The sequence below is a fragment of the Leuciscus leuciscus genome, assembly GCF_965113295.1.
Source record: "Leuciscus leuciscus genome assembly, chromosome: 16".
NCBI lineage: Eukaryota > Metazoa > Chordata > Actinopteri > Cypriniformes > Leuciscidae > Leuciscus > Leuciscus leuciscus.
This window is the reverse complement of record NC_138740.1, coordinates 37,159,613-37,183,687: the sequence shown is the minus strand read 5'-3', so window position 1 is coordinate 37,183,687 and position 24,075 is coordinate 37,159,613. Positions and strand designations below refer to the sequence as shown.

Below are 24,075 nucleotides of genomic sequence, written 5' to 3'. Positions count from 1 at the left end.
TGCAGAAGGATACAGCGTCCGTATTAAAGATGGGGAGTGTAGTTGTTTTCATGGTGCACAATGATGCCAACTACAGAAACATTGCAATAACACGGGAGTTAGTTGTTAATGTGATTTGGGGTTTAAGCCATCATTGTATCCTTAAATAGTACTTACTATAACAGACTCCTATAGCTCAAAGACTTATGTTGGACATGTAGAATACAGGGGATGTCGGGACGACATCATTTTTGGAGGGGAGAGTGTAATGGTGTAATGTACCCCCCCCCCCCCCCCCCCCCTCATTATTAATCTAAAATACGATTGTATTTAATTTCAGTGTATTTAAACAAGTCATCTTTATTCCACAGTTGTTGTTTAATTTTGCTGTATTTTCGTGATGTCTTTTTATGGATATTCATTTATATTTAATGTTTCTGTTCTTTTCATGCTCTATCTGCACAGTAGGATGTATGTATATTGTTTTGTCTGTGATTTTTAAGCTAAAAGCTTGGCAGACGAGATTTGGAGAAGGCAGATCTGAAAAGGTCGCGAGAATGGAAGAGAAGAGAGAGTATCGCGAGACGATTAAAAAAGAAGAGCATTGTTGTTGTTGAGATGGTTACCGAGACTGTATCTGGGTGTTGTAAGTGTTCCTGAAATAAAAACCCGACTTTAAATCTTAACAAAACGCGCGTGTGGACCTCGTGTGTAACACATTCGCTGTCTGTCCTGCTCCAGTTCTTGTGCGGTTCTCAGGGGCGGTGGAGAGCGGTCCAGATCGAGGTCCAGCTGGGCCGTTATTTCTGCTATGGGATAATGTTTTGTGTTGTAGGCACTAGGCAGGTGGCGGAGCCGTTGTCAACTCGGTACACACATGTTTAACACACACACAACAACAACCATTCTGTTTTCCCTCGTTCTTTTTCATTTGACAGAAAATAGGTGTGTAAAAATGGTCTACTTTACTGTTAGATGACCCCATTTTGGCTGAATCTCCCTTCTGGATTTCACAACTTCGACACGTGTCTTACAGTATCTGTCAAACGTCTTCGACAGATCCGATCTTTTTTCGTCACCCAAAATCGGTCGGGTTTCTGTAATTACTTTTTACTCAAAATCTTCCCATAGGCCTAAGCACTTTCTAGCGCTCTATTAATTCTGATTTGATGTGGCTCTTCCGTCCACTTGTAAAGTTTTTCTCAGGTTACAGAGATTTTGAGTAAAACTAACTAATCAGCAATTGTGATTATCTGAATCACCTGTGGCATTTCCGTCCACCTGTGGCACTCCCGTCCACCAACGAGCTAAGTGTGGTAGAAACCGATCCGAAACATCTTCAATTTCTTCCCCAAACAATTGTGATTATCTGAATCACCTCTCGCTCGTACCAAAGCAAAACTCAGCCAAAATGGTTCACGTTCACTCACAATTATCAAATTACACTCAACTTCAATAAAACAATTCTGCCCTTTCTTACCCAGAGATGCTTTTCTGTTTTCTGTAATTGCCACGGATTCTTTTTGATCTTTGTGGGATTTCTTCAACTGGTCCTGAATGCGGGTATTGGCTCTCTCTCCCTTAACCTGTTGAGTTTCTATCTCAAACCGTCGAGGTATGAGACGGCCGCCTGATGCTGCCGGGTTGTACTTCCGTCAAATCCGTTCTCAGGACCAGGAGAAGAAGAGTCCGCACGAGATCCGACACTTCTGACACCAACTTGTAAAAGCAATTTTCAGAGATTAATAAAAACAGCATCAAAAGGTGTAAGAAACTTTCAAGAGGCAAAATTGTAATAATGAGAAAAGGGTTTATTCTTTGAGGATTCTTTTCACAACCGCAGCCACCCAGATGTGAAACAGAAAAACCTAGTGGACTCAATGAACATAGACATTTTATACAGGTTTCTGACATTCTTGACTCCTCCTTTCTCAGTTTCTGTAAATTTCCTTAAAGACATCTTATATCTCAAGCTGGTATGGACTGGTTTCTTATGAGGTTAAGTGCTCACGGAAGAGATGGGTTTTCAGCTGTCTTTTGAATGTTGCCAGGGATTCTGCATTCCGGATGAGGGTGGGGAGAGCATTCCACCAGCATGGAACTGTGAATGAGAATGTTCTGGAAAGTGATTTTGTGGCTCTCTGTGATGGAACCATGAGACGTCGCTCGTTGACCGATCGTAGGCTTCTGGTAGGGATTTAGACTCGTAGGAGTGAGTGAAAGTAGGAGGGAGCTGAGCCTGTGATAGATCTGTAAATAGATCCTGTGATAGATCTTTTAGACCCTGTGATAGATCTTTTAAACACCAAGCTGTCAAAGTTGGTATTTATTGTGATTGTATATATAGTCAGACATTTGCATGTGTCATTATAATGTTAACATTTAAAAAAAAAAATGGAGTTAAATGCCAATGACAGAGATATGTTTTGTCCATCACTGGAACAGCCACATCCAAGACGGTCAGTGTGCATTACGTTTTCATCAACTTATTGGTTATAAAGTTTATTGAAGCAAAATGGGCCCTCAGTTTTTCTTGTTGTTGAATTCATTTGGCCAAAATCTCATGATATAAAAGATTAAGCGCTATGCACAGGATATTTAAAACAGTACTATATTTGCTTCAAGCAGACGGAAAATCCCAGATCAAAGGTGCGTCTCAGTTCATGTACGTATGCACTATTCTATGACATTTTGTAGTATAAATAGTGTGGTGTGTTCACACTGAAAATTCTAAATAAAAAGTACACTTTAAATACCCGGATGATGCACTTAATTAACTGAAAAAACGAAGTGTGGAATGTCGGACACTTCATGCACTCTGTCATTTGGCATGCAACTTAAGACTCTTCTCCGCCCCTTGAAATGCAAAAAACATTAGCCTTTATAGACACAGTGTTTCTTGAGTTTCATCTCTTGAGGGAACTGAGGTTACAGTCGTAACTGAGGCGTTTTCGTAATGCCATCAGCTGTTAGTATTTTGACAGTCATTGCGCTGATTGCACTATATGTTCATGTTGGATAGAAAACTAGTGCTTGTGTTTTGACAGATTGATTAGATTTTGAATCAGGTTTGTCGTGTTTAAATAGAGTTAATATATGTAGAAACATTTTGAAATGTAGAGTTTGTGTATTTAGTTAACAAAATATAGTTTTGGGCAGAAAATTTACTGTTTGGCCAATGTATGTGTGTTGCTGTGTTAATGGTTTAGAAAAAGTACTTTAAGTAATGGTAAACGACTGGGTTACTAACTTAACCTCAGTTCTCTGAGATAAGGGAACAAGTATTGCGTCTGCTAGACTCGACTTACTTTACTGAGAATAATCAATAATAAGGTTAAAGGTGTTAAGATCAAAGTACACACATCGCAATACAATACATTCCTTGTAGTTTCCTAAAACCATCATTTATCATTAACTCCCCTTGTGATAAGCTATAAAATAAGCATTGAAACAGACGTTATTTCATTCACCTCCTGATCAAAGATGGATCTGCAACTCTCAGTTTTTTTCTCTTCATTTTTTTGACTGCAGGTACAAATCCAATAGGATTGAAATTTACCATTGTTTTTGACTATAATATGACTATAACATACTGCCATATTTTACAGGAGCTGCGACAGAACGGCTACTCGTTTTTCTGGCGGAATTTACAATTTCAGTTATAGTCTTTATGCAGTTTAATATTCACAGACACTCTATTTCGCAATTTTATTTAAGTTTAGTGACCTACTTTTCATCCAAGATCTGACAAATTCCGCGTTACAGTAGATGAATTCCGTTTTTATGCTTGGATTCCACGATTCCGTCCGTGTTTTCCGCATCGCGGGAATGAAATCATATGGCCCTATGGGAGTAGGGGAAGAAGAAGAAGAAGATTTGAGCTTTAGAAAATGTAGCTTGTGTGGACGCTACACTACTTGATAAAAAAACTGAAAAGCTATTTGATTCAGAATACATGCGACGCTACCACACTACTGAGTTAGTATAGGCCTATGTACAAAGTCAGTACTTGTAGCGACGTTACTGCCCAATACTGCATACACATGTAACAAGCAATATATTTTTCATAATGTAGCTACTTAAATAATATTAAAAACTAATGTCAGAAAGATATCAGTTCTGATGTTACTCATAAATTACAGTAGTGATGTTGTACAACGAGGACGTTGTCATGTCACCGGAAAAAGTCATCAGTGTCTCAATGTGTTGTTAGCCAGGATCCTTATTGTCCTTCCCAGTGCCCAAGTTTGAGTACACAAATTAGTTTTTTTCACCAAACCCTTTCACATACCCCCCAGAACACTTGGAATATACGACACGTGTCGCATGGGATCATTCTGTGATACTTCTGCATCTTTTTTTAAAAGCTTGAAGCTGGTCGCTATTTACTAGTAGGCTACATTATGCATTGCTATTTGAAATTTCTCCTTTTATGTTCCGGAAAAGAAAGGTCATACTGCATTAGAACAACACAAGGGTACGTAAATGATGACTTAATTTTCATTTTATGATGACTATCCCTTTTAATCATGTTTTTTTTTAAAGAAATAAAATATATTTTTATTATTGCAGAATGTTTTTCAGACTTCTTTACAGCTTTATTAAATATGACCTCAGGAACAAGGTAATGTAGTATTTTATTTCAGCAAACAAAATCACATCAGAACACCAAAGATAGTACAGAGAAATGCAAGCTATATATTCAGTACAGTGTGTCTGATTGTAGAATGTGAAGATCTGCTGTATTCAGTGCATCATGAAGTAGGAGAGCAGAGAACAGCAGAGGAACAGGAAGCTCTGGGTGACACTCTGAGCCCCGTTACACAGGTTCCCCTCACAACCTGTGATGCTCTGAACACTAACTGATGTTGTGGCGTCAAAAATAGATTTAGACACACAGCCTTTAAAAACCCATGACTGGCCTTCAAAAGTCCCTGATGAAAAGAGAAAACAAAGATTGAATTAGTCTAAGCTGGAAATTGGTATATATGTGATTTGTGTCATGTTTAAACCTCAGAGAGTTTAAAAGATAATGACTTTAATCTAATTCATTTTTTTCCATGCATATTCTCACCTGTTGCTTTAATGCAGCGATCTTCAGACCCTAAACAGCTCAGTTTATTTGAGCAGGTCTTTGCATCACAAAAGTAACATTTCTTTCCATTTGGGATGGGATCTACAGAGGAAAAACAAGTATTATTTTATTTTATTTTATTTGATGTACAAATTATCTAATCAATAATAATAATAATAATAATAATTCGTTACATTTATATAGCGCTTTTTCTGAGACCTCAAAGCGCTTTACATAGATGGGGGAATCTCCTCAACCACCACCAATGTGTAGCATCCACTTGGATGATGCGACGGCAGCAATATTGCGCCAGAACACCCACCACACACCAGCTTACTGGTGGAGAGGAGACAGTGATGAAGCCAATCAGTATATGGGGATGATTAGGAGGCCATGATGGACAGAGGCCAAGGGGCAAATTTGGCCAGGATGCCGGGGTTACACCCCTACTCTTTTTCGAAGGACATCCTGGGATTTTTAATGACCACAGAGAGTCAGGACCTCGGTTTAACATCTCATCCGAAGGATCAAACACTCCTTTAGCTGCTCCATTCAATCAGTTCACCACAAAACGCACTCTGCTTTTTATTTCCTGATTGAATGTCATTTGGAAGTAAAAGAGAGTTGAATTTACAGAAGTTATATGTACATGATCATTGAAGCACAATACCTGGAGCATCTTGAGCGTTACACTTGTTTGTGTTACAGCAGGAAGAAGTCAGCCTTCTAAAGCCGATATTCAAGGACCAACTTTGACAGGACACAGCACAATCTTTAGCCTTCACTTTAAAAGTAATGTTACCTAAAAATATGAATGATACAGGAGAGACCAGTTCAACTGCCCATTATTTTGGTGGAAAAATTATTTATAAATGTCCAAATTTGGCATTGAACATTTTCCATACTCTAAGAGAAAACAAATAAAATTGCAGAAATATATGTAGAATACGAGTAGCCGTTCTGTCGCAGCCCCTGTAAAATATAGCAGTATGTTATACTCATAGTCAAAAACAATGGTAAATTTCAATCCTATTGGACTTACCAATTTGTGTCACTTCTGTTGAACTCATGCACTGAGTAGATCCACTGGGACATGTTTTAACCGTTTGTCCTGCACAAGAACCCGTCGAACTCACGCACTCATAACAGCTGAGAGAATGTCCTTTAGGAATAAAACAGAGAGAATGAGACATCAATTATCTGTATTTGTACCCAATAACATCACAAACACTATTTGTCTTTGTACCTGCAGTCAAAAAAATGAAGAGAAAAAAAACTGAGAGTTGCAGATCCATCTTTGATCAGGAGGTGAATGAAATAACGTCTGTTTCAATGCTTATTTTATAGCTTATCACAAGGGGAGTTAATGATAAATGATGGTTTTAGGAAACTACAAGGAATCTATTGTTTTGCAGTGTGTACTTTGATCTTAACACTTTTTATTTTTAACCTTATTATTGATTATTCTCAGATTTTGTCAAATAAGTCGAGTCTGGCCTAAATTATAAGCATTTTAAAATCACTTATAATTTGGTCAGAAGACTTCTCAGAAGACTTCTTCTTATTTAAAGTCTTATAGCACCATAAATTGCAGCCTCAGTAGGTTTTTGTAATCAATTACATTTCTTTTAATTGGTTACTTTTCTTTATATAATAAACAAAAATTTAAAGGCAAATAAAACTTCATCATTAAAGTATAAAATACAATAATCACGTTTTGAATCAAAGGTCAGCTCTGGGCTTCTTGTCTTCCGCTTGGGGTTTCTGGTCCTCAGCTGTGGGCTTCTAGGCGTCGGGTGTACTGACGTATCAGTATCCAAAGAGGCAATCAGCTCATCACTCTTTTATAATCCTGTTGTTTACCACACGTGTTGGGATATAATCTTCTTGACTGACATAAGTTGTGACTTTCCCGAATTTCCCTAGATCCTTCTCAAAGTCTTGCAGGTGAAAGCTGTCTACCTCTTCATGTCCTTGAACTCCAGTAAACTCAACCAAGATGGCTGTTTTCCTTTTAAGGTGCTAGGAGTAGAACCACAGTTCTTTGTGTCCTTGAGCACACACACATAATTGCACACACTTCTGCTCCTCTTTCTCATGGGTAGGCACACACACATATACATAAACAAATTACTGTACATCTATGCCAATACAATATAAGCCATTTTTTACAAACAAAAATAAATAACAACATTGAATCCTATGCATTATATTCAATATATTGGCTAAATATGTGTTACAAAAGGGCACCTACAATAGGGCACCTACAATAAACAAGAAGGCAGGTGATTGCATTTTCTTAATATACAACAGTATATAGGTCTACTTCAACCTTCTTGAAGTGATGGTTAACTCAAAAATGAAGATTCTATCATCATTTACTCACCCTCATGTCATTCCAAGAGTTTCTTTCTTCTGTGCAACACAAAAGTAGAAAAGTGTGTGTGTGTGTGTGTGTGTATGTAACGGTCACCAGCTGGAGTGCCCTTGAGAGCCACCAGAGGGCACCCCACATAAGACTATTATCACTCACAAACTACATTTCCCATAACTCACTGCCCGGACTCATCATCACTTATCACCGATCACATTCACCTGTACCTCATTCACTGATTGCATTCACCTGTCTCATCCTGTTAGTCTGTCTATTTATACCATGTTCATTCATTCACTCACTGCGAAGTCTTGTTTGTGTCACACTGCATTTCTGAGCGTTTATCTGGTTTTGATCTTGGACTGTTTCCTCACTTGTAAGATTGTTATCTGCCTGGCCTGACTTGGACTGTTCTTGGACTTTTGATTATTGCTGCCTGCCCCGAATTCTGCCTGTTATCTGGATTACCCTTGCTGTTAGATCTTCATTGCTCTGTCTGCCCTGTTTGACCCCGCCTGTACGACCTTCCTCATTAAAAGCTGCATTTGGATCCTCTACTAACGTGTCTTGGAGCAGTTTCGTGACAGAAGACTTCGCCACATATGGATCCAGCAGTTGTCAGCAACCAGGCCCTGAGGAAGTTCCTTTCTTCTGTGTTCCAAGATGGCCAGCCTATTGAGAGGTATCCAAGGGACTTTTTGTCTTGCTGTCATCTGGGAACGTTAAATGACACCCAGCTCATGGACCTGTTTTTGAGCGGGCTGGATGATGACGTTGCTCAATTGATGCCGGAGGACTATACCGGCTGGACTCTAGAAGGGTATGTCGACCTGGCCCTCTCCTTGAGCGGTACGACATTTACTGTGGGCTTGGCTGATGAAACACCCTGCAAGCTCACAGTACCCCCAGAGCCCTCACCGCTGGCCGCGTCCAGTCCAGGGTCTTCACAGCTCCACGTCCAGTCTGCCCAGCCAGAGTCAGTTCACGTCTCGCCCGCCCGACATGGGAATCATCACGTCTTGCCAGCCACTGGATCGGTCTATGGACATACAGGACCGGTTTCCAGCGTGGCCGATCCCCCGCTTATGTCGGCACGCGCTGCCAAGAGGGCCATCGTTCTAGGGTTCAGTCCTGCCGAGCCAGAGCTTCACGTCAGTCCTGCCGAGCCAGAGCTTCACGTCAGTCCTGCCGAGCCAGAGCCAGAGCTTCACGTCAGTCCTGCCGAGCCAGAGCCAGAGCTTCACGCCAGTCCAGCCGAGCCTGCACTTCACGCCAGTCCAGCCGAGCCTGCACTTCACGCCAGTCCAGCCGAGCCTGCACTTCACGCCAGTCCAGCCGAGCCTGCACTTCACGCCAGTCCAGCCGAGCCTGCACTTCACGCCAGTCCAGCCGAGCCTGCACTTCACGCCAGTCCAGCCGAGCCTGCACTTCACGCCAGTCCAGCCGAGCCTGCACTTCACGCCAGTCCAGCCGAGCCTGCACTTCACGCCAGTCCAGCCGAGCCCGCCCTTCACGCCAAATCTGCCGAAGCCAAGGCAGTATGCGTCATGCCCGCCGCCCCGGAGACTGAGAGCGTCATGCCCGCTGCGCCTGAGACAGCAAGCGACATGCCCGCCAAGCTAGAGCCTTCACCGCTGGTCTCGTCCAGCACAGAGCCTTCTTCATCGCCGCTGGTCTCGTCCAGCACAGAGCCGCCTTCATTGCCGCTGGTCCTGTCCAGCTCAGAGTCCTCTTCGCCGCTGGTCCTGCCCAGCTCAAAGCCCTCGCCGCCACTGGTCCCGTCAAGCTCAGAGCGCGCTGATCCTGATCCAGAGACTGAGCTTCACGTCACTTCTGCCGGTCCTGAGACTGAGCTTCACATCACTTCTGCCGATCCAGAGACTGAGCTTCACGTCACTTCTGCCGATCCAGAGATTGAGCTTCACGTCACGTCAGCCGATCCAGAGACTGAGCTTCACGTCACGTCAGCCGATCCAGACACTGAGCTTCACGTCACGTCCGCCCGTCAAGAGTCTCGTCCCGCCGAGACTGAATCTGTTCCTGAGCTTGAATCTGTTCCTCTTCCTCTTTCTACGCCTGTGTCTTCGGACAAGATGGCCGAATCCACGCCTGTGTCTTCGGACAAGATGGCCGACTCCACGCCTGTGTCTTCGGACAAGATGGCCGACTCCACGCCTGTGTCTTCGGACAAGATGGCCGACTCCACGCCTGTGTCTTCGGACAAGATGGCCGAATCCACGCCTGTGTCTTCGGACAAGATGGCCGCCGCCGAGCCAGTGTCTCCGGACAAGATGGCCGCCGCCGAGCCAGAGTCTCCGGACAAGATGGCCTCCACCGATCCAGTGTCTGTTCAAGTCACGTCTGCTGAACCAGTGTCTCCGGACAAGATGGCCGCCGCCAAACCAGTGTCTCCAGACAAGATGGCCGCCACCGAGCCAGTGTCTCTGGACAAAATGGCCGCTGCCACGTCGACTGAGCCCTCTGCAGAGATAGCCGCTGACATGCCTGAACCTGAGCCCTCAACCGAGATGGCCGCTGTCACGCTGTCTGTTCCTGAGCCGGTGTCTGTTCCTGTACCTGAGCCGGTGTCTGTTCCTGTCCCGGTGTCTGTTCCTGTTCCTGAGCCGGTGTCTGTTCCTGTGCCCTGGCCGCCTGAAGGGTCGTCTCCGCCCTGGCCGCCTGAAGGGTCGTCTCCGCCCTGGCCGCCTGAAGGGTCGTCTCCGCCCTGGCCGCCTGCACAGCCTGCTCCGCCCTGGCCGCCTGCACAGCCTGCTCCGCCCTGGCCGCCTGCTCCGCCCTGGCCGCCTGCACAGCCTGCTCCGCCCTGGCCTTCCGCCCTGCCGGAGTCTTCAGGTCCTCGTCCGCTGCACGGGCCTGGCCCTCCATCCCGCCCCCGGGTCCGCCTCCGCTCCACCTCCCTCCTGGACAGTTTTAGGAGCGTCTGGAATCCGCTCCTTAAAGGGGGGGCTATGTAACGGTCACCAGCTGGAGTGCCCTTGAGAGCCACCAGAGGGCACCCCACATAAGACTATTATCACTCACAAACTACATTTCCCATAACTCACTGCCCGGACTCATCATCACTTATCACCGATCACATTCACCTGTACCTCATTCACTGATTGCATTCACCTGTCTCATCCTGTTAGTCTGTCTATTTATACCATGTTCATTCATTCACTCACCGCGAAGTCTTGTTTGTGTCACACTGCATTTCTGAGCGTTTATCCTGTGTTTTGTTTATCTGGTTTTGATCTTGGACTGTTTCCTCACTTGTAAGATTGTTATCTGCCTGGCCTGACTTGGACTGTTCTTGGACTTTTGATTATTGCTGCCTGCCCCGAATTCTGCCTGTTATCTGGATTACCCTTGCTGTTAGATCTTCATTGCTCTGTCTGCCCTGTTTGACCCCGCCTGTACGACCTTCCTCATTAAAAGCTGCATTTGGATCCTCTACTCACGTGTCTTGGAGCAGTTTCGTGACAGAGTACATGTTTGGCTATATTTGTGAAGGCCAAATGTCACTTATATTTTGACATATTTGGTCCTTTAGTTAAAGCTTATAAATCGTCCAAAACACGATTGTTTTTATTTAAGTCCAGTGTTTTGCAGATGTTTCTGTGATGGGTAGGTTTAGGGATCGAGCTTGGGTTAGGCCATAGACTTTCATTTCCTCTTAAATCATGAACGATCAGACTTGAGACAAAGTGAAAGACATTGTGAACTTCTTTAATGATCCTAGAACACAACGGAGGGTGTTTTTTCGTTTCTTTTCATTTTCATCACATTCTTGAGCACGAGTAACATTTGTGCAAAGAGTAATAGTAGTTGATACCCTGGACCACCTGTCAAAAAATGATTGATTGACAGGTGCCACGCCCCTTCCGGTGACCGGTCCCGCCCCTTCCAGTGACGGGTGTCCCGCCCCTTTTGGCATAGGATCAAAGGGATCAAAGAAGATCAAAGGGCTTTTGACAGCTAGTTTTGACTTTTGATTGACAGGTTGACAGTTAGTATGACTTTTGATCATGTTATTGACAGCTAGTTTCGGGTTTTGATGCCTTTTGAAGTCTTTTGAAGCCTTTTGAACATGACAGAAGGTTTTGAAGCTGGTTTGAAGCCTTTTGAACATGACAGAAAGTGTTATAACAATAATACGTGATGGCTATATGACAGAAAGTTGAAGCCTTTTGAACATGACAGAAGGTTTAAATCGTTTGAAGTTTTGATCATTTGAAGACACTGTGATTAAACAATATGTTATGGTATATGACAGAAAGTTTTATTGTTTGAAGCCATCTAAAGCCTTTTGAACATGACAGTTAGTGTTTTTGAAGTTGGTAGGCTATCACAGGATTCTCCTCCCTTCATATTCCTGAGCTTATCCGAGCTGTAACTGTGAAACTGATAAGGATAAACTGTGGAAGTTTATCTCACACACAAATGTTGAAAAGCCATTCAGTTATTTTAAAAGAATATAAATGAAATGTTTATAAAGATCTTACTAAAACCTCACACCAAAAGTTTAAATAAAATGGAGTTAGAAAAAATTGCAATAAGTCTCTCAAAGCACCGTCTGTGTGGGCCGTGTGTGTGTGTGTGTGTGTGTGTGTGTGTGTGTGTGTGACGGGATTCCCCTCTCTGACATCTGAAACGTGCTGTTCAGACACTGTGATTAAACAATGTCATACAAAAACATGCTATCCTTTAAAATAATGTTCGTGCCAATTAAACTAAAGTAAAAAAAAAAAAAAAAACATAAAAAAAAAACATACTGTTCTCATGCTCATTTAACTAAGGTTGAAAAAAACTGTGGAAGTTTATCTCACACAAATGTTGAAAAACCATTCAGTTCTTTTAAAAGAATATAAATGAAATGTTTATAAAGATCTTACTAAAACCTCACACCAAAAGTTGAAATAAAATAGCTTACTAAAAAATCCACTGAATCAACCATTTCAGTTTAAATAAAATGGAGTCACAAAAAAAATTGCAATCAGTTAAATGTTTATAGAGTTGAAGAAAAAAACAAACATACATGTTATGAAACAATCAGTTAAATGTTTAGAGAGTTGAAGAAAAAACATACAGCTTTACAGAAAGCTGTACAGAAACAACGCAATAAATGAAACGGGTTCACGAAAATAAAAAAAAATAAAAAAAATCATCTCACATGTTTAGATAACTAAAGGGCCTCTTTTCACACCACCTGTTTGACCTGCGGAGCTTTCAAAAAGTACCAACCAAAGGGTATGTGTGTGTGTGTGTGTGTGTGTGTGTGTGTGTGTGTGTGTGTGTGTGTGTGTGTGTGTGTGTGTGTGTGTGTGTGTGTGTTTGTGTCTGTGAGAGAGTCACACAAATTCAGCGCTCAGGATATCAGGTGCTGAATTTATTTCAAAGTATAATCTTAAAAGTTTAAATAATATCTTTTAAAAATAAAAGATTGTTTAAATGAAATCTTTAAATAAATACACATCTTCTATTTATCTTTTAGAAGATTACTGTAATGATTTTGTTTAACGGTTATTAAACAATGTCTGTTCAAAAACTGTACTTAGTCGTCTTAAATCTCATTTATATGAAAAGATTCAATCAGCATTTTTTTTGTCCATGCGGGGTTAAAATTTTCCATAGCCATAATGATTTTTGTACCGTAACTGCATATTCGATCATGTACACCTAAACACGACCATCACAGAAAACTATAAAATAAATAAATAATTTAATATCATTTCTAAGCTGTATTGCACGCGCGCACACACACGGTTCTAAAAATGAACTAATCTCTATGTGCATCATGTCACAGCGTATGTAATGTTAGTCTGCTAACGCCTTTCCAAAGCCAAAGTTTTGTTCGTACTAAATTTATTTCAAAGCATGATCGTAAAAGTTTAAATATGATCTTTTAAAAATAAAAGGTTGTTTTAGTTTGAAGTTTAAAGTTCTTAACTTTCTTTCTTAAAAAAATCTTTAAAGTTTGAATACATACGCATCTTCTATTTACCTTTTAGAAGATTACTGTAATGATTTTGTTTAACGGTGACCCTAAAGTATAATTGTTATAATGTGAGACAATGTCTGTTCAAAAACTTTCGATGGTTGAAAAACTGAAACTGAAAAACTCGGGGAGATAATGTCACAGTAAATCTAGTCTGCATTCCAGAGTACATCCAGAGTTTATACTAAATTCATTTAAAAGCATAACCTTAAAAGTTTAAATTAGATATTTTAAAAATGAAAGATTGTTTTAGTTTGAAGTTTAAAGTTCTTAACTTTCTTTCTCGAAAAAATCTTTAAAGTTTTATTAAAATCATATCTTCTATTCATCTTCTTAGAAGACTTATGTAATGATTTTGTCTAACGGTGACCTAAATTATAATTGTTACTAAACAGCGTCTGTTCAAAAACTTCAGATTGTTGAAAAACTGTACTTAGTCGTCTTAGATCTTATTTATACAAAAATATTTCAAACAGATACAACATGTTGTCAAAGTCTGTCACAATGTTTTGTTGTTTTTAAGACATCCGAGGACTCTACATTGCTCTTACTTAGACTAAGTTGTATCATTTGGAAAATCACCACACAATTATATTTTCATCTGTGGGTGGCTGAAGGATTTCCTTGTAGTTTATGAGTCTCTGAGCTGATGTGTTTAAATTATGTGTCGATCTGCCAGATCTCATGTTCTCTATTGATGGGGTCAGTCTCATCATTGATGATAAACAGTTCAGTGTAGATCTTGTTTAGAGAGACCGACTGTGGTGCACTTCCCTCCAAAGTCCTCTCATTCCTTACATTCTGAAGAATTTCTAAAAATCAGGACAAAGTTGGATAGTCATATTATTAACAGGAGCATCACGCTTATGAATGCACAGTGTTCTACAACAAGAGATCTTACCATGTTCGTTTACCGAGGTAGAGTGAGACACCTGAAAAACAAAACAAAAAATACTCATATAAATATCTATCTATATATATCTATCTATATATATATATATAACATACACAAATCATTTCTTAACTAAGCAACTGTTTCTTAAATTTTCAGACACTCACCACACTGATGTTAACATCACCATATATTGTCTTGTCTACCATGATTGGAGCAAATATTGACCCACCATTCCTCTGGTCAATTGTTAAGTTAAGCTGTCCGAATGATGTCGAATTATTATTATGCTCTCGTTGTGGAAGGTTGTTAGGCTGTTGATTTGTCATGTTTCCAGAATGTGCACCATCTGTTAAAAAATTTACAATTAAATACACAACCAAAACCATGTAAAGCTTATTGAAGATTGAGAAACATATTGACTACTAACAAAGTAAATTATAAATCTTTTCCTACATTTGATATTCTTTTTTCAGATTTTTTTCACAATGGACTTGATCCTTTTTAATGTTGTTTTCTCTCCAGAGGTGGGACAAAGTCATTGTTATGCAAGTCACAAGTAAGTCTCAAGTCTTTGCCCTCGAGTCCCAAGTCAAGTCGAGTCAAAGATGAGGCAAGTCCCGAGTCGAGTCAAAAGTCAAAGCCAACAAGTCTCAAGTCGAGTCCAAAGTCCTACCATTTTAGTTTCGAGTCATTTCAAGTCCTCTTACCACAGAAATAAAATGTATACAAATCATGTATGTCTGTAAGATTTGTATTTATTTAAACCTCTTTTTTTACAATGACATTAATCAAATACAGTAAAAAACTGAAAATTATATACATAAAATACATAAAAAACAGGGGGGGGGGGGGGGGGGTGGGGGTGCAATTGTGATGCAATTATTAATAATTGTGATGTAATTTTTGCATCACAATAAGTGTATTGTGATTGTCAAAACATTTTAGTAACTAAACTGAATTTTATTAGGTTTAGTGACAACATGTTACAATGTTTACATGGTTCAATTTCTTGTAAGCTACGCTTTTTTATTATTTTAGTTCAATTCAATTATTGTGATTTGATTTAATATTGACTCATTTGGATAAATATTAGGTAGGCTACACAATATAGGCATTAATTTTTCTCAAGAAAAAAACAACTCACCTAATGCTGTAAACATACAGAGAGCCCTATCAGCTGGCAGGATTATTTAAGGTTAAAAATATTTTTTATATTACAACTTTATTTAATGATATAAGTAACAATATAATAAACATGCAATATAGTACACATATTTAGCAAAATACTCTCTATAGCTCTTTTTTTCTAGCCAACTAACGTGCAATAGCCTATTATGGTCATTAAATGGCTTTCCTGAGGTAAATGTTATGTGACATAATTGTTCTCCAACTGTTTTATTGACCCCTTTGATTGATGGGTCGATATTATGAATGAGGAATATACATTTCGGTAAGTTGTACTGTATCTTTCAACAGTGTTCATTCGTGTTTAACGTTATTTACTATCAGCTAGAGATGATCGGTTCACGTGCCGCTAGGAATCTGTCGTGTCACATTTACAAGCGCCAAAACGGTATTTATTGTCTGAATTTCATAATAAAATTGACAGAATCTGAGAGCTGAGATTTTTTAATATCATAAGTAACCTGCTCTGTGTCCTCTTTGCCTCGCGATTTTTCTGTGCGTGAGAGCATGTGAAAAGTGTCAATTGCGTGTGTCTCACGGTGAATGCGTGAGAGTTGGCAGCTATGTCAGCTAGTAAGTTACGGTACATCCGATAAGGTGCTTAGCATTCGTTCAAATTCGTAGCATGCGTTGTTGCTTGTTGCGCTTCATTGGTTGTCTTGCAATGTGCCTGCTTAGATGCTGTCGAATCAAAACAACGTGGGACTACTGTGATTGGATGTCGTGCAGGCAGCGCGCGTGCTCTCTGCATGCGTACAGGTGGTGCACATTTTTTCCACAGATGCAGATAAACTGAGAGCGGCGCGGCCGTGTGAAAATTGTTTCCCCAGTTTTCATGGGAAGTAGCAAGTCTTCTCGAGTCAAAAGGCGCAAGTCCAAGTGAAGTCACGAGTCATTGATGTTAAAGTCCAAGTCGAGTTGCAAGTCTTTGTACATTTTGTCGAGTCGAGTCTGAAGTCATCAAATTCATGACTCGAGTCTGACTCGAGTCCAAGTCACATGACTCGAGTCCACACCTCTGTTTCTCTCCATATTTATTCTGTAGTTCCTCTACTGTGTCTTCCAACCTCCCTGTTGTTCTTCTCCATGTTAACCAAAGACAAACAGTTAGAAGAATAAAATGTATGTACAATAGCAAAAATAAAGTTGGTCATTAGTTGTTAGGGTTAGATACACCTGCAGACACATTCATACACCTGTTTTCATTTAGCATACACCAGAGTTCAAACATTCACTTTTTCAAAGGCCGAATGATTACGTGGTCAAAATTTCTCTTTTTAAAAAAAATGTACACGAGTCACGACGCATTGCATTATGAACCTGACCTGCCGGCTGATGAAGTATTTATTACATCAAGAAAACATGAATACAACACACTGCACTTGGATGAATACATTTATTAGATTTATTTAATAATATTACCAGTTCCGTATGATCTTTATTAAAAAATAAGACAATAAATTATTTTTTTATTTTTTATTTGACTGCATTCTTGTCCATTTCTAAATGTTTACTTTTTGATTCATGAATTATAACAGACTGATGGGAAAAAAAATATTTTACTGTTACTTTTTTAAAATTTGTTTTATTATTATTCAACAATTTCTTTCTTTTTGTTATTTTTTATTAGTTGTAATTTTATATAAACATTTAACTTTTAAAATGAAGGTTTTACAACAACATCACCATCTTCTGTTATATTTGGGCTCCATGCTCATCTATTTACAGTATATATGATATTGGTGAAGTGAATATTGAATATTTTTTACAGGGGCCACATGAATATTTTTTCAGGGGGCCCCGAATTCTCTAGCTACAACCCTGTTCACAGGAGTCGCTGAGAGCGAGTTTAATGTGAGAGGAGAAGAAACAAATAACAGCCATTTTCATCATATTAGGCATAAGATTAATAATGAATGTGTACATATTGTGAATTAATTTAATAAACATTTACCTAACATCCATGGCCTTCAGTAAATTAAGGCTAGAAAAGAACAACAAAGTTCCTTTTTAACTCTGCCCCCTGCTGTAGTTAGAACTTTGGAGCGCTTAACTGTGGGGCTCAAAAATAAGTGTCATTTGGAACTCTTTTATAGTTATTTTTATCAAAAAATATGTTGATAATTAGGGATGAGCGAGTACAGCATTATCTGTATCTGTATCTGTATCTGTTAACCATATGAATTATCTGTATCTGTATCTGTACTCGGACTGGGTGGGGCCTAACCCGGAAGTGGGCGGGATTTAACCCGGAAGTGGGTCGGGTTGTCTTGAAATGGGCGGGGCTTTAACCGGTATGTTATTTTAAGCATGCAATTGATATGGGTTGATCAGAAATTGTTATATTTATTGCTGATTAGAAAACTATTTACATGACCGCATCAGCATTGAGCTTCAGATCAATGGTTTTGATCACGATAACAAACGAACTATATACAGAACAAGTTTTGCAACAATGAATACAACACATGCGGTTGCAATTATGAAGTAAAATGTAATGAACAAGAGTTTTCATCTCATCTAGGGCTTGGTGATATGGACCAAAAGTCATATCCTGATATATTTAGGCTGAATTTCGATATACGATATATATCCCGATATTTTTTATTTTTCATGTTTTATTTTTTTCAAAATTTGTTAACACACACACAAGTACTGTCCCCCTTTACTTAACATAAATTGTAAGAATATGACTAATAGTAAAGACTAGTACTAATAAACATTAGGCCTATGCTAAAGGTATTAAATAGCAGTCCCAAACTAGTTTTTGTTAATACAATGTTGGTATGAGCCACCACAGAAAAAAAAAAAGAAAAAAAAAAATGACACAAAGAAAAATAGTGGCATGTTGGGGTTAATATGGAAACGACAGTTACCATGGTGAATACACAATACTAACAAGAACTGTTAATGAAACATGGAAACTGCTCCTGGTGAATAGAATGAAAATCATACCTGCATTACTTTTATTTCGTGTAATTTACAACGTAACGGCGTTGCATGCTCGTAGATTCTTTTGCTCTTTATATACAGTGAGGCGATACACAGCGCGCGCCGCCGCATTTGCGCGTGCAATTGAGTGTGCGCTACGACTACAGTATAACGGCTGACAGGACAAGAAAGTCCGTTTTTCTGAGGTGAAAGATTTTATTTCATGTTATAACATAACATGCTCTAAACTTCAGCAACAAGATGGACATGCGGTTGACATATCACACAAGGACAATGATAACACCACTGAGCCACAACAACCTCTGCTCACGGACACAATCTCAGCTGAGCCATGCCCACAGAGCTCACCACAGACAGACATATTAGAACTGCTCCAAGATTCAGCACCCAAGGACGACTTCCTGGAAAACAGCCAGGGAAGCCAGGACAGCATATCACAGCCTCCTATAACACCTGAGCAACAGCCCCTTTCACCAGATACTTTCTCACTCTCGCCAGCGACTCCACTCCTGTGCTTCTCACAGAAAATGGAAGAATTAGTGCATGCTGGAACCAGACTATCCCACTCTTTTGCTGCAAGCCCCCAGATACCAACCAAAAATCGTCAGGCACCTCAAACACCGAAGCCTGCGCGCCGAGCTCGCCCGCCCCCTCCTCCTGTGAGAGCTCTTCGGCCTCTTCGGCCAAAACGCCAGGGCCCACACCCTCCTCCATCTGCTCGAGGTGAACCAAAAACAACTGATACCAGCTCTCAGTGATGTGTTTTGGGTCCCTGCTATGATAACAGTAACTTTCTCAAATGTTTACAGAACAAGCGGGAACCCAGTGTGCCTGTATCTTTCTCTATTGCTGTTCTATTACAAGATAGAAAGTCTAAGGCCTTCAATAGCCGTACAGCAAACCCAACTAATCTGGTGCCTATTACATGTCAAACTAAGATTGCTGTGGGGACAAAAAGTAAGACTGTTAAGTTAGCACTTTTAAACATTCGCTCACTTAAAAATAAATCACTTCTAGTCAACGACTTAATAACCACAAACAACCTGGACTTTATGTTTCTAAATGAAACCTGGCTAGAATACAGCTGCAGTGCAACAATCCTCAATGAAACAGCCCCTCCTAACTTTACTTTTATGAGTGTCTGCAGAGCTGTTAAGAGAGGTGGGGGTCTAGCTGCTCTTTTTAAAGATATCTATCAATGTAAGCAAATATCATTTGGGAATTACCCGTCTTTCGAATATCTGGGTACTGTGTTAAAAGGTGCTCCTCGCATTTTACTTATCATTATTTACAGGCCTCCAAAATATTCTCCAGCCTTTGCTGAGGACTTTACAGAACTGTTATCAACAATTACCTCAGAGTTTGACTGTTTTGCCATTGCTGGAGATTTTAACATTCACATAGATAATGCAGAAAACAATATGGCAAAAGAAATCAAAACTGTTTTAAAAACTTTTGATCTGACTCAGCATGTACATGGACCCACACACAATCATGGACACACTCTAGATTTACTTATCAGTAAGGGTCTAAACATTTCATCGATTTTTATTAAGGATGTAGCACTGTCTGATCATTTCTGTATTTTCTTTGATATATTGATCTCTCCTGCCACTGAAGCTAAATCTGTGTCTGTCAAGAAGAGATGCTTAAATGAGAACACTAGTGTACTATTTATGAAGGCTATATCCTTAACACCAAGCATATCTGCTGACTCTGTTGATTTTCTCCTTGATTCTTTTAACTCAAAAGTTAAAAATATAATTGATGATATTGCTCCTGTTAAAGTCAGGAAGAAGAGTGGCAGACAAAAAGCACCTTGGAGAAACTCAACAGCAGTGCAACATATGAAAAGACAATGCAGAAAAGCAGAGCGCATGTGGCGGAAGACAAAACTTGTAGTCCATTATAACATCTACAAAGACAGCCTGCATGCTTTCAATATGGAACTAGGCAAAGCTAGACAGACTTTCTTCTCAAATATTATAAACAGCAATTTAAACAACACACGCACTCTTTTTGCTACTGTAGAGAGACTGACAAACCCCCCAAGCCAGATTCCTAGTGAAATGCTCTCAAACAGCAAGTGCAGTGAGTTTGCTTCTTTCTTCTCTGAGAAAATCAATAATATCAGAAAGGTGATCAGCACATCCTTGAGTTGCACTGAGGTCAGACAGATCAGACCACCTGAGAAAGTAGTTACTATGTCTGACTTCAAAGAAATTGATGGCAAAATTTTGGAAGAAACCGTACAACACCTTAAAACATCAACATGCGCCCTTGACACACTTCCCACATCTTTCTTCAAAATTGTGCTAAACAGTTTAGAAGCAGATCTTCTAGAAGTGGTAAATGCCTCACTTCTCTCTGGGAGTTTTCCAAACTCCCTGAAAACTGCAGTTGTCAAGCCCCTCCTGAAAAAGAGCAATCTGGATAAGACCATATTAAGCAACTATAGACCGATCTCAAATCTTCCTTTCATAGGCAAGATCATTGAAAAAGTTGTCTTCAATCAGCTGAACAAATTCTTAAGCTCGAATGGATACTTTGATAATTTTCAATCTGGTTTCCGACCGCATCACAGCACAGAGACAGCGCTCATAAAGATAATAAACGATATTCGCTTAAATACTGATTCAGGCAAATTATCAGTGCTGGTACTACTCGACCTCAGTGCTGCATTTGACACTGTCGATCATAACATACTTCTTGACAGGCTGGAAAACTGGGTGGGGCTTTCTGGGATAGTCCTAAAATGGTTCAGGTCATACTTAGATGGGAGAGGTTACTATGTGAGTATAGGAGACCATAAGTCTGAGTGGACATCCATGACATGCGGAGTCCCTCAAGGCTCAATTCTTGCGCCACTCCTGTTCAACCTGTATATGCTCCCAATGAGCCAAATAATGAGAAATAACCAAATTGCTTACCACAGCTATGCAGACGACACACAGCTGTACTTAGCCCTATCGCCTAACAATTACAGCCCCATTGACTCCCTGTGCCGATGCATTGACGAAGTCAACAGTTGGATGTGTCAAAACTTTCTTCAATTAAACAAAGACAAAACTGAAGTTATTGCGTTTGGAAACAAAGATGAAGTTCTCAAAGTGAACGCATACCTTCACTCTAGGGGTAAAACAACTAAACATCAAGTCAGGAATCTTGGTGTGACACTAGAGTCAGACCTTAGTTTCAGTAGTCATGTCAAAGCAATAACTAAATCAGCATACTATCATCTGAAAAATATTGCAAGAATTAGATGCTTTGTTTCCAGACAAGACTTAGAGAAACTTGTGCATGCTTTCATCACCAGCAGGGTGGATTATTGTAATGGACTCCTCACTGGCCTTCCCAAAAAGACCATAAGACAGTTGCAGCTCATACAGAACGCTGCCGCCAGGATTCTGAGCAGAACCAGAAAATATGAACATATCACACCAGTCCTCAGGTCTTTACACTGGCTCCCAGTTAGATTTAGGATTGATTTCAAAGTATTATTACTGGTATATAAATCATTCAATGGCCTAGGACCTCAATACATTGCAGATATGCTCACTGAATATAAACCCAACAGATCACTCAGATCATTAGGATCATATCAGCTAGAAATACCAAGGGTTCACTCTAAGCATGGTGAGTCTGCTTTTAGCTATTATGCCAGCCACAGCTGGAACCAGCTTCCAGAAGAGATCAGATGTGCTCCTACAGTGGTCACATTCAAATCCAGACTCAAAACACTTCTGTTTAGCTGTGCATTTACTGAATGAGCACTGTGCCGCTGTTCGTCCGACTGTTTGTACTGTACTGTATTTTACTCTATTTTTCTAAACTGTTTTAATTATTCTTATTTCTTTTAATTATTTTAATTTCTCCTATGTCAGCAGGGCATTTAGCCCGAAACTGTAAATGACCACTCAGAAGGTGATAATGTGAAAGTGATTAATGTGGGTTTGAAAGTAGAACAGTATTTAAATGACGATATTAAAGTTTTCGTCTGAGAAAGAATGTGAACGCAGTGCTAAAGTGCTAAAGAAAGTGAAAAGAACGTGTGAGTAAATGAGGGAGAAAAGAAAGTTAAAGGAAAGTTGATAGATGGAAGTCGTAAGAAGATTGAAGGTTAAAAGAAGGTTGAAAGATTTAAGTCTTAAGGGAATCCTTTGAAAGAAAGATCTATAATAAATATTCTTTTTTATTTTTTAAAAGTACTGTATTTTATTTTATTTTTCTAAACTGTTTTAATTATTCTTATTTCTTTTCATTATTTTAATTTCTTCTATGTAAAGCACTTTGAATTGTCATTGTGTATGAAATGTGCTATATAAATAAACTTGCCTTGCCTTGCCTAAACACGCACGCAAAGTGGAAAAAGAGGGGCGGGGGCGCGGGGAGCAGTGCAGAGAGCTCCGGGTCAGCTGGCTTGGAGCAAGGATCACAGCGCAAATTTGAATTATATCGATATATGCGATATGGTCTAATTCCATATCGCATTTAAAATATATATATATATATATATATATATATATATATATATATATATATATATATATATATATATTCTTTATATCGATATATCGCCCAGCCCTAATCTCAACATAACTTTTTTTTTTTTTTTTTTTTTAGCACAGACATTGACTCGTATTACTCGTATAATACTCGTACTCGACAAAAGTGCTTTATCCGTACCGGATACTCGTTTCAGCCGAGTATCCGGCTCAACTCTATTGATAATGATTAAAAACTTTAGTGCCCTTCGAAGGCACCATTTTAGATAGTTTGACATGCATGGGATTGTGTGTCCATATGCTAGTGAGAGCGAGCGTCTAGTGCTCAGAAATACATTCTACAATGATATAAAAAATATAAAATATGTCTTCATTAAATGCCTATTTTGTCTATTCTACTAATGTCTATTCTTTAATCCACACACATAAATCGTAAGCGCATAATATCACCTGCTCAAGTACTTCTTGATGAGTTTCTTCTGTATTAAACAGCGCATCTTCTCAGTCAGATCGTCGCAAGATCTCAGGAATCCTCTCACACTGCTCGTGTTCACGCGCTCCATCGCTGCACTTGTGTGTGACTCGAACAATTTAAACTTCCATAAAGCCAGGGTTGCCAGGTCCCAGAAATATTTCCAGCCCAATGACAACTCAAAACCCGCCCAAATGGAATGAAAACAAGCCCAATTTTCCCATGTCCAATCAGATTAAACAACGGCTGGATTATTAACTTCCGTCTTCAGCATCTGATGATTATAGATATTATCTGATATTATAGTTACTTTATTCCTTTATGGTTCAGCATTTAATATCAAATTAGAGGTTATGGTTTTATTGTTTTACACTTCTCAAGCGATTTCTGTTTGCTTTAAACAAGCGACTTTTTATTTTTAGACTTGATAGAGTATTTTATATTTTGGAGGCTTTTTTGTTAAAGACCTTATCCTTAAAGGTACGCTGTGTAGGAATTTCTCCCATCTAGCGATGAAATTCTATTTTGCATTTAAACGAATAGTGCTCTCTAGCGCCTCGCTTTTTCAAATGTGTCTTGCAACTGCGGTAGCCGTTATGTGTCAAGAATCTATGACAATAGCACTTCATCGAGTTTAATTG

General features: G+C 39.7%; 2 protein-coding genes across 3 annotated transcripts in view; one reads left to right on the top strand and one right to left on the bottom strand.

Annotated features, from left to right (window-relative positions):
* Positions 1 to 4,599: 4,599 nt before the first annotated feature.
* Positions 4,600 to 24,075, bottom strand: part of LOC309476903 (uncharacterized protein) — a 95,014-nt gene continuing 75,538 nt past the window's right edge. Inside the window, exons 1-5 of one of the 2 annotated variants that reach the window (XM_082140062.1) lie at positions 6,300 to 6,393; positions 6,096 to 6,215; positions 5,724 to 5,855; positions 5,054 to 5,155; positions 4,600 to 4,913 (exon numbers count right to left, since the gene is read on the bottom strand). In XM_082140062.1, coding sequence (XP_081996188.1) covers positions 4,726 to 4,913; positions 5,054 to 5,155; positions 5,724 to 5,855; positions 6,096 to 6,215; positions 6,300 to 6,348 — 591 coding nt within the window. In that variant the 5' untranslated portion in view covers positions 6,349 to 6,393 and the 3' untranslated portion in view covers positions 4,600 to 4,725. Of the gene's footprint in view, positions 4,914 to 5,053; positions 5,156 to 5,723; positions 5,856 to 6,095; positions 6,216 to 6,299; positions 6,394 to 24,075 lie in introns of those variants that run through there. The other variant, XR_014198408.1, reaches the window with a different exon arrangement.
* On the top strand, positions 8,894 to 14,175 carry LOC309477559 (uncharacterized protein; the record flags this gene model as incomplete). The annotated part of the gene is made up of 3 exons (XM_082140833.1): positions 8,894 to 9,781; positions 9,815 to 10,280; positions 14,105 to 14,175. The coding sequence occupies exons 1-3, from the start codon at positions 8,975 to 8,977 to the stop codon at positions 14,173 to 14,175; spliced, it is 1,344 nt and encodes a 447-aa protein (XP_081996959.1). The 5' UTR covers positions 8,894 to 8,974.